The sequence below is a fragment of the Plutella xylostella genome, chromosome 26 (genome assembly GCF_932276165.1).
Source record: "Plutella xylostella chromosome 26, ilPluXylo3.1, whole genome shotgun sequence".
Lineage (NCBI taxonomy): Eukaryota > Metazoa > Arthropoda > Insecta > Lepidoptera > Plutellidae > Plutella > Plutella xylostella.
Window position 1 is genome coordinate 6786721 of NC_064006.1, and position 14703 is coordinate 6801423.

Genomic DNA, 14703 nt, shown 5'->3' on the forward strand with positions numbered 1-14703 from the left:
GATTCATTGGAATATGAGTTCTAGTGGTAAAAGTGTCGTTCCCAATGCATAAATGCACTTTTATCTACTCTCAAAGTCAGTAGACAAGTATTTATGTACGTGTTGACGAAAAAGAACATGAGTGTTAAAAGTGTAATACTGAATTGTAAACATAAGTTTATGTTTTAGGCGCAGGCGTCCCGGCCCCCGTGGCTTTAGAGCCGTGTGTGGGCGCCAGAGCGGCGGTGTTATCGCTGCTAGTGCGGCTTCCTACAGGTAAGATAAGATTATGATTTTATAAACTTATTATACAGGGTGCTGCAGCTGCTGTTTATAACTGAGCTGAATCACATTTTTTCTCTAAAACGGTCTGTAGAATGCAATGACGAAAACAGTCTTGATCCAAAAAAATAATTATAAAGACTTTTTTTGACTTACGTATTTTTATAATATCTTAAAAAACTACAATGTCTCCCTCTATATAATCTGTCGTCCACAATCCCTCCCAACGCTCACTCTACAGAGTGTTAATGTTTACAATCTGCAGTCCACACTCCCTCCCAATTCTTACTCTACAGGGTGCTCATATTTTCAATATATCGTCCACAGGCGGCACGGGGCGCGCGCCGCCGCTGGGCGGGCTGGCGGTGGCGTCGGCGCTGGTCACACTCGGGCAGCACGCGCACAAGCACGCCAAGCCGATACGACACTGAGGTAATAGTCATAATATGTGGGGAGATGTTACACACGGCCATCCGACTCGAAGATGGGCACCGCCACCACCACCAACACATATACATAATTATTGTATAAGTACATAATATGTTAACACCCAAGGTGCACGAAAAAAGCCTCCTGGAGAGACGTATCAACAGTACTGTTCTTTATGCTATACTCTGTCCATCTTATTATTGGTTTTTGACATTCGAAATGCCATAAATATTTGATGACTGCAAACGAAAACCAACTTCAATTACCAGACATAAGCGAACGTCAAAAAACCATTAATAAGATGTATAGATAGAGTATAGGTGTTGCAAAAGTGGGTGACAATCTGGTTATTCTGATAAACATTGCAAAAAAAAAATGCTTCCCTATGTAAACCTTTTTAGACACCATGATGGATAGCATGAGTACGTTCGCGCTTCCATATTGTTGTTTATACATAGGTGTGCTGCTAATGTAAAATATCGCCCTTACTTTATTAATGCTGTTTTCCTTGTTACAGATACACAAGTGGCGGCAGTGTAAATAAGAACTCTTATAATATGATGTACGTACACAATGTATATTGTATTGTATATAGACTGTGGTTCGCGTATTGCTCAACACTGGTCGCCTGTTGGCGTACATTAATACTCACGGTATGTTTGTTTGTAACGTTATTTAATAAATGGAACTCGTTGTAAGGGTGAAAATTGATGTCCGACGACATGAGGTTGCAGCACACGACACGTAGTTTCTAGGTACTTATTTCTACAGGGTGTTGCAAAAAGGGTATAATACGCCAAAACCTATATGTGCAGCAGTGTGTGTTAAATCTAAGCCCGGAAATGAAACCTAAATGCAAACTTTTAGTATGGAGACCCAATTTAAATTATCGCGAATTTATAAAACTCGTAGAATAAAAGTTGTTCACAATGGCCCCCTGAGTCCCACCCACCCCCTTTTAGCTTAGTATACCTATTGTGCAACATCCTGTATGTCATTATTTCTATAAACGTATCGTCGAGCATTATATCGCTACCCGCCTAATGAGTCGTTTAGAAATATTGCATAGAAACCAGTATAGACGTTGCATCACGTCTGCTGCAACCTTTTGTCGCCACCAAATTGCACCCTAATGACTAATATTTTAATATTAGTGGGCACTGTCAAAACTTATAAAGTTCCACGGGTTTTGTCAGCTCTAAAATTAAGAAGACAGTCTTCAAGATGAGTTCAGTAGCTAAGTAGTTGATCGCTGGCGATGTTTTTGACTCGGCTTTGTGACGCCATGATTTTCGAATAAGAAACAGTATTAATAAACGGTATAGATCTGCATATTTATTTATGAAATTAAATCGATAGGAGGTTCGAAGAGTAAATTTCAAGATAGTTCCTATTTCTGCCGCTAGTTGCATTGTTCTAACTCTGCAGTTTGTGAATTTTCTTGTCAGTTTCTGAACCTCCTATTTGTAACTATACAAGCATGAATAACTCACTCAAATACTTAAAAAATTCAAATTTTTATAAACAATGTTTTAAATGATATAATCTAGTTTCGATTCGATGCTATTATGTAGAAGAAACGTCAAGTTTTATTAACTAAACAGATCTGAAAACGCAGTCTTTCAAAAATAACATTTAAACTTAAGTTAAACTTAATAAAAAATGAAACCTTCCGTTTACTATGTTGCCAAAATAGACACACTGTATAATTGTATATTGTACTTTAATTGATCAAAATGATACTGATTACGGCTATCTATTGATGGGTAAGCATTTATAAAGGAACAGGCCCTAACAGATTGTAGGATTTTGTTCACATAACTGTCAACCCGCCTATGAATTCGCTACGGGGTAGGCAAAGGTGCGTTGCTGCACCGAGTGTTTCACCTATAGCGGTATTGCTATTTTTAATATTAAAAGGTCACCCATCCACTTCGTGACGATCACATCAGTTGCATCTCTTGGTAATTGCCACATACGTGTAATGGAAGCCTGTTTCATTATAAATGCATTTTAGTCGCACTATGGTATAAGTAGGTGTAAATTTTGTAAAAGGATTTAGAATTATAATATTCACTGACTCCCGTATTCATAGAACTGGCAAAGGGCTTTGTAGTTCTTTTTCTAGATTCGTTAAGTATACGAATTTCGACTTTTTGACTGACACATAGCTTTCAGGTTAATGTTGCCAGTTAAGTAACTTCTATTCAATTATAAAAGCTTAATAACATTTCATAAAATTGAAAAGTTTCTGAATTGCAACATTATTGTAGTGTATTAAAGAGTTCTATGAATACGGGGGTAAGATTTTGTAAGTATATAATTGTGTTGCCTGCCAGTAAAGTTTAGCTTCTCTGTATAATATAACTGGATAAGCGAGTAGTTGTAAAGTAAAAAAAAAATGTACCAGCGTGACGTTCTGCAATAGGTTTGTTTTTTTATAGCATGTTGACCACTAGTCAATCGAAATGAACACTTATTTATGTAACACATACGTGTATTCAATAATGAATATATTTACAGTCGATTCCATAGTAAAATTATGTGTACACTTATGTACCTTGTTAAAATAAAAATTCCGAAAATCTTATTTGTAAAGTTGGCGGTTTGGAAGTTTTATTTTGACAAAGTTATACACATACTGAAATCATACGGTCGACATATCCTGTATGCCACTTTCTCCTTTCAACTAATAAAACCTTCAAATAGTTTATTGTACCACATAGCATATCAAATTCATTGATCCATGAAAAACCTGGATACATCGACAACCTTCACATAAATCTTATAAACTAAACTACATCTGTAAACAAAAAAGTGTACTTTAGAAATTACTAGTGGATCTAGTATATTCGTTTCGTTTAAATGGAAAGTTATAATTTAATTACAATGATACGACTGAAAAGATTTTTATAGTTCTATATATATAACGCATTTATTTGCAAGTATATAGCTTGAGTATGAATTTTGCTAGAGTTTTCATATTTTTTGGAAACAATAATATAGTTTTACAGTTATGTATGTTACATTGTATTCGTGCGTCATGTAAAGCCTTAACTATTTTAAGTGTTAATTGTATTGTAAGTATTTTTTAAGATAATTAATTATTATCACAAGGCAGATCTTATAAACGTAGCTAGATTTATAAAATGTTTTTTTACAAAGTTTTCTGATTTGAAACAAATTTTACGAACTGCCAACTACTGTTAACGCTTCTAGTAATAATTAAGCGAAAACCAATTTGTATTTATGTGAAATTATTTTTATTATTTTATCACGTTTAATTTGGCATTATTAGTAAGTCCGCATTTTTTATGACCTGTAATATTAGGACGCCTCATACTGAAATAAAAATACGTTATTGGAAATCACATAAGTAATAATATGAATTCGTTGGATTTAATTTTCACAATATTTTAACTGAACCGAACTGACATTCCGATACATTTTTACCCTTTATTTATTATTTATATTATATCTAAACGAATTTTATGCTTCTGAGGGTTTGTAAGGATCTGGCCATAAAGTATGCCTTTTTAATTATTTCAAGAATCCATAAATATTGGAAATCAGAAATACACCACGAACAGTAAATATAAATTTGAATGATGGTTACAGCAGTATATTTTATATCATCAAGATGGACATTAAACTTAGATATAAGAAGAAACGAGTGAGGTATGAGTCTTGAATGAAGTATATATTCATCATAAATGCTTAGCTATGTAATATAAACTGTGTCGATGTTTTTCAATCAATTATCGTTTAGTTAGGACATTCATAATAGATTTTTTATTTTACGAATTTTGTAGGTTTTTATTCTATTGTTATTTAACTTCAACTGTTTTCATAGATGTTCCCCATGGCATGCCCTGCCACTAGATTTAATATCGTACTGTAATTTTAAAGATCTGATTATCTTCAAAGCTTCTAATCTTTTCCTTTCGTTTAAAAACTACGTAACACTTTTATTAAGCGTAATCTTGTTCTAATGCGGTGCTAAATACAAGTAAGCAACTTGATAGTTGATTGAAAAATATTATTGTTCGTAATTTCATCCCTTTCTTAATTATGCATTAAAACTATGCGTCAATGCGTGGTTTCTGAGTTCTGATTTTGTTAATAGGTGTTTCATAAGTGTGTCAGTAAAGGCCTTGTTTTCCTTTAAAAGAGATTTTCTTCTTGCATCATGTCAGGTGCATCATCGTTTGTGAAGTTTTATACAGAAAGTCACTTTTGATAACAATATCATTGCCACAAGAGTAGCATAACTATATTTCTCATAATAAATCCTCAATTTTTTACTTACTTACACGTAAACTGAACACATCGATAGGGCTCGCGCCTTTCTCGGAGATTTTTTGTAGTCCTTGAAGCAATCTAGTGTCGTATACCTAAAGGGTCCTATTCCTATTGACACACGATTGAGGCACTAATTCATGGTGTATCAGTTTGTAAGTTAGTGTCTTGATCGACAAACCCGTAGAATACAGTATGATTTTGTGTATAATGTTGGTAATACATGTAAAAATAGAATAATAGTTTAAAGAAGTGAGCATTGTAAATATTCAGACAAATAAATTATTGTATTTCATAATAAAACAAAATATCAATCAGCTTTTTTGTTTCATTGAATAGATAGATCACCTATAAATCATACACTGCTAACTTCAGCAATTTGCACTTTATCCTCAACTAACCAAATACCGAACATCTATACTCTATAGGATCTCGGTACAACGGGTTGGAGAGTGTTTAATAAAGACTATTTTGCCTTGTGGTCTACAGAACTTTGACTAGCCCGAAGGATAATATTTATAATGATAAGTTTTTCGCTAAATAAGAGTGATTTCAGCAGGGCGATCACGAAAAAAAGAGCTAACGTATAGAATCGAATGCGAGTGCGACAACTGTCAATTCGATAGGTAAAAAGTGTTCGAAAGTGCTGTCAAGTTGACACTAGTCGCACTCGCATTCGATCAGTGGCGGATTAACGTATAAGCACAACAAGCACGTGCTTGGGGCCCCGGGCCTCCAGGGGCCCCCATCCTCTACTGCTTTTTCATTTTATGCCTACATTTTATTCATCCACAATATGTCCGATGTAATGAGTTTGCTCTGATTAAAGGGCCTACCACACGCGTAAGTATCACCACAGTTTTGCCTGCGCATGCCGGCTTGTACTGTACCTACATGGAATACTGTGCGAATGGGTGGTAAAACTGTATACCGCGCCAACCCCGCAGCGTGACTTGCGCGTTTTTCGACATGTTTGAAATTTTAATAATTTAGCCATTCATTAGAGTCTTCTCTTAAATCCTTGAGTAGCGTGTGAATGATTTTTTCAGTTTTACAGCAATTTTTTTGTCCACTTCGATCTTGTACGGTTTGATTTTTGGGAATAGCAGGCAACTAGACTTATTTGTAGTGAAAAAATCTAGTTGTGTGCAAATATTGAAAATATACAAGTAGAAGAAATTTGTGGTTCTTCGAAATCCCATTCTTCGTCTGATTTATATGGCCATTTTTTTATTTCATTTTTAGGTCCATAACATATGTTTATATGAAAATGGATATAGCAAATAACAAGTATAATTGGAAAAGGCACTCGTAGTAAGTAAAGTAGTTTTTGAGTTATTGTCGTTAAAATTTTTTGTTGCCATATGAATCAGAAACAGAAAAAAGAACACCATGGAAAACCATCTTTTTTTAAAACATTACAGCATTTTTCGTAATTTTCTTGGACTATCGTCAATAGAATAACTATAGAAGGTTACGCAAAATAAAATTCTAACTTAAAATATTGAATTTACAAAATTGACATGCAAAAAACTGGTCTGGGGCGACAATTTTCAGAAAATTTCTAAAACTGTCAATATCGCAAAAACTATGGAGATTTTACTAAGGTTATGAGAAGGCATTTGACAGTGTACCACGTGAAGCCTTGTGGTTGATGCTGGTGAAACTGGGATGCACGGAAAAGTTCGTGAGGATACTGCGGCTCCTGCACGACGGCATGGAATGCTGTGTTACTGCAAATGGGGAACAGTCAGAGTTTTTCTCTGTGATCTGCGGCGTAAAGCAAGGCTGCGTTCTTGCGCCAACCCTATTTGCCCTATATTTTGCAGTCGTAGTCCGTGAAGCTCAACAGAACTCTTCCGAAGGCGTTCGTATTCGGTTCCGCACAGATGGGAATGTCTTTAACTTAGCAAGACTCAGAGCACGGACCAAAGTATCGTACGATATCGTGTCGGAGATAATGTATGCAGACGATCTGTGCTTCGTGGCGGAATCCCCAGAAGGTCTGCAAGAGCTGATGAGCAGTCTGAATGAGTCATGCAGTAAGTTTGGCCTAAAGATCAGTGTGAAAAAAACGGAGGTCATGGGTTTGCACACACATGGTAATGACGACGTGCCACTTACTATAAAACTTGGTGAAGACACACTGAAGCGAGTGGATAAGTTTAAGTACCTGGGTAGCACAATAACATCGAATTGTGACCTTGACGCCGACATCAACAACAGGATCGGAGCAGCAGCTGCAGCGTATGGCAAACTACGGGTCAAGGTATTCCGGTCGCATGACTTAAAGTTGGCTACAAAGGTGTCGGTATACATGGCGATTGTTTTGCCCAGCCTCCTCTACGCCTCTGAGACTTGGTGCCCATACCGCAAGCATATACGCGTGCTGGATAGATTCCATCTTAAATGCCTTCGAGACATACTCAACATCAGATGGTCTGATCGCGTAAGGAACACGGCTGTGTTACGACGGGCCAACGTTGGCGGAATAGAGGCATATCTGATGAGGCGGCAGCTGCGCTGGTGCGGGCATGTCTCCCGGATGTCCACAGAGAGAGTCGCAAAACGCATCTTCTACGGCGAGCTACAGGAAGGCAAGCGGAATCAAGGCGGCCAGTTCCTGCGGCACAAAGATGTGTTAAAGCGTCACATGAAGAGGTGTGACATAGATCCGTCACACTGGGAGATGCAGGCTGAGAACCGATCAGAGTGGAGGCTCACCGTGCGGAAGAAGGTCTTTGAGTTCGAGGCAAAACGGAGAGAAGATCTCGACGCCAAGCGTGACGAGCTCAAGGCTAGACCACCGAGAGCCATATGCTATAATGTTGTCGGAGGAGTGCTGACTTGCCGTCAATGCGGTCGCACTTTCGTCAATAAGTTAGGCTATAACAGCCACCAGAGAGCACACGAGAGAAGCTCGCAGTCACACTGACCGAACACGGTCTGGAGAATATATATATATATATATATATAGCGATATTCTGGTCACTCCTAAGGTGTTCTACCAGCCTTCCAAAGCATGAAGTAAACTTTTGGAACATTCTGTATAGGGTGAGGTTTTTTCCCGTATGAATCATATACATATGAATCAGGATTTTGCATAAAACCTTAGGTAGTTCATAATACATACACAGTGCAGTTTATTTTTTTCATTAATCTGTAACCCAAGAGCATTACTTACATGAAACTCATCTTGAAGAATCATACTCTGAAAATATATTTTTTACAGGAGACATACATATTTTTACCTTCTTTTCACCTGGATGTTGGCATACTAGGAGCACTTCCATCTACTGGCTGGTCCGTTGGAGAGCTGGCTTCTAGCGAGCGGACAGCCAGACTCCAATTGCCACTACAAGACCAAGTATGGTCATCAACATGTTACGACATATGAATCAGTACTACCAGCCGGACACTCCCTTATTATTTATTCATAAAAAAACTTACGTATTTATAAGTACCTAAATAATTTTTTTTATGAAAGGGAAACTTATTGCCCTTTGATAAAATTTTAATTTATGTTAATAAATTAAAAGGGAAATGTGATACTGAACATTTTGTTCCTCAAGGTGGCAAACGGACGCTCTATATGAATCAGAATAACACACATCAAATATATTTTTTTCAGTACTGAAACAGCATTTACTGAAAAAAATAGATTGGTTACAAATAGAGATAGAGCTAGACTGTATTGAAAATAATTACGGGTCATCTTAATTGGTTACAGAGATATTATCAACGCCGTTGAAAATACGGTCCCTGAAGAATCACCCAAATAGTTCCTCATTGGGAAACATTGTTTCCAGTTTCCACGCAGACGATTTTGACAAAAAATGAGGCTTGCGCGTACTTAACTGTGCCGTGTGATAGCTCGGCGTACCTGCGCAGTTGTAACTGTGGTGATACTTGCACGTGTCGTAGGGCAAGCAATTTTTTTTTTATATTTTTATATTATCCTTTTTTTATAGAAAAGTTATAGGACGTTTTAACTATTGAACTGTTTTGTCACTCTTTGCCAAGGAACAAATTGTTCTTAATTAGGGGCCTACACAGGATTTGTGCTTAGGGCCTCCGATGCTCTTAATCCGCCACTGCATTCGATTCTATATTTTTCGTGATCGCCCTGCTGAATATTCTATTATTCATGAGGTGTTTACATAGGGGAGGCGGGCTGTGAGATGCCTAGTCCATGACCGAACAATAAGAAGATACAATAACATATCGAGTGACGTATGTCAGTTATAGTCATGTTACAGAGAATAGCCAACCGACGCGTATTTTGTACTGAATATATTTTGATATGCATTTAATTTAAGATAATGTTTATTTTGATAACCTTATTTAGTTTTAGAATGTTATTTAGGAAGTGAATTTACAGTGTGTGTGGTGTGCGTGTTTTAGGTAAGTACCCGATAATTTTATTTATTTAAGTAAGTATTGTATAGGTTAGGTATTGGAAACAATTTTGTATTGGATACAATTTTGTAAGATTTTCCTTTCAGAAATCAAGCATAGAAATGTTTCTTTTTGTGTCCTTCCACAGTAGTCTAACCCAAAAGCCTGCATTACTAAATTACTATACCTAGGTATGCTCAGTTAGCTCAAATACCTAATTTATACAGTAGGTATTAGAATAGAACCTACATCATGGAATGCCATAAGAAGTGAAGAAAGAACCCTGTGCAGTTATCATGTGACCGGCTAATACAAGTTGGGAGCGATTATACATTTGTACCTTGTCAAACTAACAAACCTATTCTTCAATCATTGACGGTTGGTGTGAAGTGTAATAGCTCGCAATTTCAGAACTATCTACTCGCCTTCAGGTTAAATGTGATCTACTCCCCACTATTGAGTCGGCGGCCTACTGGAGATGAAGCACCCTATCTAGCAGCTCACTGTTCCCCTCAGAATGCGTCACTCCTGGCCACAACTGCCACCGCTGCTGCTGCTGCTGTCACTGGTGTGTGCGGAGCTGCAGTGCGGCGCGCGGCTCGCCCGCCTGTGCCGCGGGGCAGTGCACGTCGCCTGCCAGTTTACTGAGGTCAGAGTTGTAGGGCTCTATAGATAAGTAAAGTAGGTACTTATACGCGTTTTGTAACTAATTGCTAAAGTATATAGGCATCGCGTATTAGAAACAATCTGTAAGCACTAAGCACGCCACACCGCCAGCTAGGTATATAGCAAGATTATAGTCGGTAGCTAGTAGTGTGAATCAAAGTAAGTATGTAAAGAGATGAAACGATGTTCGCTCGACTAGTTTGCTCGCTTTGCTAGCTGGCGATGTACTGTGTGTGCGAGATGTTTAGTTAGACAGCGGCAGCGTGCATCTATATGGGGCGTCGTCGTGGGCTCTTGATTGCTTTTGTGTCGCTAGAGGTTCACCAGTCCCCCTCAGAATGCGTCACCCTAGGCCACAACTGCCACCGCTGCTGCTGCTGCTGTCACTGGCGTGCGCGGAGCTGCAGTGCGGCGCGCGGCTCGCCCGCCTGTGCCGCGGGGCAGTGCACGTCGCCTGCCAGTATACTGAGGTCAGAGTTGCGTTGTAGGGCTCTATAAGTACACGTTTTGTAACTAATTGCTATCGTCGTATTGCTAGCATCGCACATTAGGTAAAATCTGACTACTGAGGTCAGAGATGCGATAGAAACCATGGAACTCTTACCCACGAATGTCCAAAATACCATAATTAACGGTTCTTTTTACAGTTTCGTAACGCTGAACTGAAAATCCCATTTACAATCGCCGTTTAAGTGAAAAGAGAGATCCTCAATAGTCAATAAACATCTGCCTAAACAGTTTAGGCTAAACTCAAATTACAAGGCAGTACCTAGATAGTCTCTAGGTATGTACCAACATTTTGAGTTATGTAGTTACGTTGTATGTTTCCAGCCAGGTCCGGGAGAGGCTTGCGAGAACTACACGGAAGTCAAGTTCAACGACGAACTGAAACATTTTATGATTCACTACATCAACAGGTCAGTATTGATTATTTACTTACCTATCTATTTTATCGTGCAGCCTTTTATTAACCAAACTTTAATACCTACTTTAGAGTGTGGGTTTATTCATTTTGCTTGCAGACGACGGCAAAAGGTAGCAAGCGGACATGAAAGAGTTAGAGGTGGAGCCAAACTACCAAAACCAGAACTTATGATGTTTGTGGTAAGACTCAAATAGATATCTAGTGCATGAGAACTATTGAGAACCTAATTAAAATAAACATAACAAATTAGGATTCATTATTGTCATGCATTTTAGGTGGCATTCATTAAACGAAATTTAACCAAAGAATAAAGTTTATGGCATGCCTTCTAGAAATGCTCTTTTAAACATACTTTTAAGTTTTTTCCAGGAATGGGATCGAGAGCTCGCCATGCTAGCTCAAAGGCTCGCTGACCAGTGCCTGTTCACCCACGATGAGTGCAGGGCGACAGGTTCGTTGTCAAATGTACCTACTTACAAACTGTTCGGTACCGACGAACACTTTAATAATTGTATGTGGGTAGGTTCTTATATTTGTATGTGGGTAGGTTCTTTTATTTTTGACAGTCTACTCAGTCGTTGGCAGCCTCTCGTCGGGTTATCTGCTCTTGTATTTCGGCGCGGTCTCGATATTCGCAATATTTGTATTTTCGGTTAAATATTACCAGCTGCTATTAGGCATTATATTTGTGTATACGATTATAAGTGGACATGTGATTTTGTGTGTGAGAACCTCAAGATTAAAACGGATTACTCAAGCATCGGGAGGGCCCTCCACGCCGAGCTTTGGACCTTGAACCATCACGTGAGCAAAAACCTATATAATATTTATTTTATTAAATATATTTATCCAACATTTTGGTAGCAGAGCGTGGTTTTAATACGGCTATATTATTAGGTTTTCGTGTGACGTAAGTTTTTGAGGTTAGCTCAGGGCGGCGTTATCAATTCGGTTAGCTTCATTGCATATTGTTTACGTAATAATTTTACTTTCGGAATACAGTTTCTATTGTACTAAGTATAGGTATATTTATTTCGGTTCGGTCAATACTTATATTTGTGTTGGTTTTCGTACGGTAGGTACTACGGTAGCTACGGTAGCTAACTACTTAACTTTACGGCTATAATTTGATTATTATTGTAACTCAGATATTCGGTAGGTACAATTAGAATAGAATAGAATAGAATAGAAATCATTTATTTGACACACAGCAAAAAAAAATATGAAAAAACAAAAATACAGTAACTTTCAAAAACAGCTAAGTACTTATACTTATATAAAGAACTTAAGTAATAATTAAATCAAACAAAATATATATATATATATATATATATGTACCAGTACAAAACATTGGACAATATGCTGCGTGTCAAAAAGGCACATCCACTCAGCTATTGCTGCGCCTTAGAGGAACTCGAAGGACACAGCACTGCACGCGTAGCACAGTATGGCGGTGACAAGATATAGATGACAGCTAGTTGCAACAAATTGTGTGATACCAGTTGTCCTCACAAATGCTAACATGGCCAACACGAAATAATCACTACAAGATGTGAGTTTCAATTTTGACAGCGAGATTGGAAGATTTGTCTTATTTCCTAACATGGGTGTACCAATTTATCCACACAATGTCTCAGTTTGACATTTGTTTAGGTAGCATTATATCACTCAAGTTCGAAGGTGGTGATAACATGTGACACAAATAATTATTTGTTTAGTTTTTGTTAATTTCATCCTTGCTCTACAAGAAGAGATGCAGGAAAGGAAAATTACTATAATACTTATAGGGAGGATGATCCGGGACTCTAATAACCCGTTGAAAATGCTTTAAAAACAACATTTGTCAAAACACACATCCTCTTTTTATTTGACTAAAATTATAGATCATATTACTTATATGTAGCGGTGTTACTTCAGACGGGTAAGCGCCCGCCCCTCACGGAAGAGATGTGGTTTCAAATCCTGTCGCTGACATGTGCTAATAAGTTAGATAGATAGACATTAATTTGTTCCACTTAAACATTTGTACACTTAAATTAAGAGGCGAAAAGTGTGTGTTGAAGCAGACCAAAAGGGAAGCAACTCAGCGCATATGTTTGCCCTTAGGAACAAATCACAGATTTTCAGTTGTCTCCCATACTTAAGTATACTTTAAGTTTGCCTATTCACGTCAAAGTATGTAGGTAATGAAGTGGCTAATTGAATAGCTTGAATGCTAAATATAGAGTTCACGAAATGTAAATAATATAAACTGTACATTGAATACATCTGGCACACCGGGCAGTCAGCGACTCATTCTAATCCTTCACCACAGCGACAAACCCTAGTCAGGCTTTATGATTTATCAACAACACGTGAACAACACACTAACTGAGATGAAGTGGCTAATTGAATAGTTTGAATGCTAAATGTGGAGTTCATGAAGTGTAAATCATATAAACTGTACATTGAATACATCCGGCACACCGGGTAGTCAGCGACTAATCCTTTCACTACAGTGACAAACCCTAGTCAGGCTTTATTATTTATCAACAACACACTAACTATAAAAAAATAAGTGGGTATGCTAGCATGTACTTACAACTATTTTAAATGGTTATAAAAATATAATATTTTCTTTAGGTAAGTAAAACATTTATTAAACTTTTAATTAATAAATTATAAAAAGTAAGTCTGAACAGTCTGAACTTTGCTTATATCAGTCATCAAATGGGTCTCATAGTATGTATGCCAAGTTTTTCAACTTTTTCAGTTCGGTGCCGCTCCAGTTCATTGTTTCACCACAAGGTTGCTAATGTCATCTGACCATCATTCAGCACCACCATTCACCATTCAGGTGGTTTCTGCCAACAAGAGCTCTCCAACCGTGTCTAGGGCATCAATTTCTGACCGGTTTTGACCATCTTCCGTCTTGCCTAAAAGCCAATTTCAATGTTCTGTAACAAACAAAAATGTTTCATTAGATTTTAGTTATACTTATGAACTAATATTATGACTCCTATTGTCCTCTTCATCATCATCATAACCCATCACGTCCCCACTGCTGGGGTAGGGGTTTCCTTCCAATGAAGGAAGGGTTTAGGCCTAGCCGACCAAGTAGTGCCATGTGAAAAAAGTTTTTTGAGTTGTTTTGTGTGCATATGCCCAATTATAATAACATGTCACGGGTACTGGCACTTACCTACTGTTTTTTTCCTTCCATTGATTATATAAATATTATTCAGTCAGGCCGTGGGACAAGCATCGAAGTTGATATTCTAGCCCGCCAGGATCCTGCCCGGGCTTTTTTCTCAAGGCCTTCTAGCTCCTGGGTCCGGGTAGACAGTGGGTGGGTCATCAGTCAGGTGGCATGCTGTTTTTGTTCTTCGTCTCAGGGATCCGATGCATCGACGGCTGCCGATAGCAGGAACTCCCAAGGAATCTGAGCGTGCTTGGTCGTATATCATTTGATGAGACGATGTCCAAGAAACTCAATAAAGTAGTTTAATGAGCCAATATGAATCCATGGGGTAGCGCAAAGCAAAGTAATATTACCAAAATAATACACTCGAAACTCTCGAAAGCACCAAAGAGTCAAAATTATCTTCAAGTTTGACGTTTGGTGACATTTTAATTGTCAAAAAACCATAGACAATACAAACAACTACCACAAATGAGAGATTTTCGGAAAAAAATAACATTTGAAAAACTTATTTGCACAGAGCAGAAAAGTTACAGTGTCACTG

General features: G+C 37.8%; 2 protein-coding genes across 2 annotated transcripts in view; both read left to right on the forward strand.

Annotated features, from left to right (window-relative positions):
* Positions 1-5306, forward strand: part of LOC105385734 (attractin) — a 45704-nt gene extending 40398 nt beyond the window's left edge. Inside the window, exons 27-29 of the mRNA XM_048630541.1 lie at positions 169-255; positions 589-693; positions 1208-5306. Coding sequence (XP_048486498.1) covers positions 169-255; positions 589-692 — 191 coding nt within the window. The 3' untranslated portion in view covers position 693; positions 1208-5306. The remainder of the gene's footprint in view (positions 1-168; positions 256-588; positions 694-1207) is intronic.
* A 3928-nt stretch (positions 5307-9234) lies between these two features.
* The window catches only part of LOC105387749, a 37661-nt gene continuing 32192 nt past the window's right edge, over positions 9235-14703 (forward strand). Inside the window, exons 1-5 of the mRNA XM_048630567.1 lie at positions 9235-9393; positions 9904-10036; positions 10885-10970; positions 11076-11157; positions 11348-11429. Coding sequence (XP_048486524.1) covers positions 9905-10036; positions 10885-10970; positions 11076-11157; positions 11348-11429 — 382 coding nt within the window. The 5' untranslated portion in view covers positions 9235-9393; position 9904. The remainder of the gene's footprint in view (positions 9394-9903; positions 10037-10884; positions 10971-11075; positions 11158-11347; positions 11430-14703) is intronic.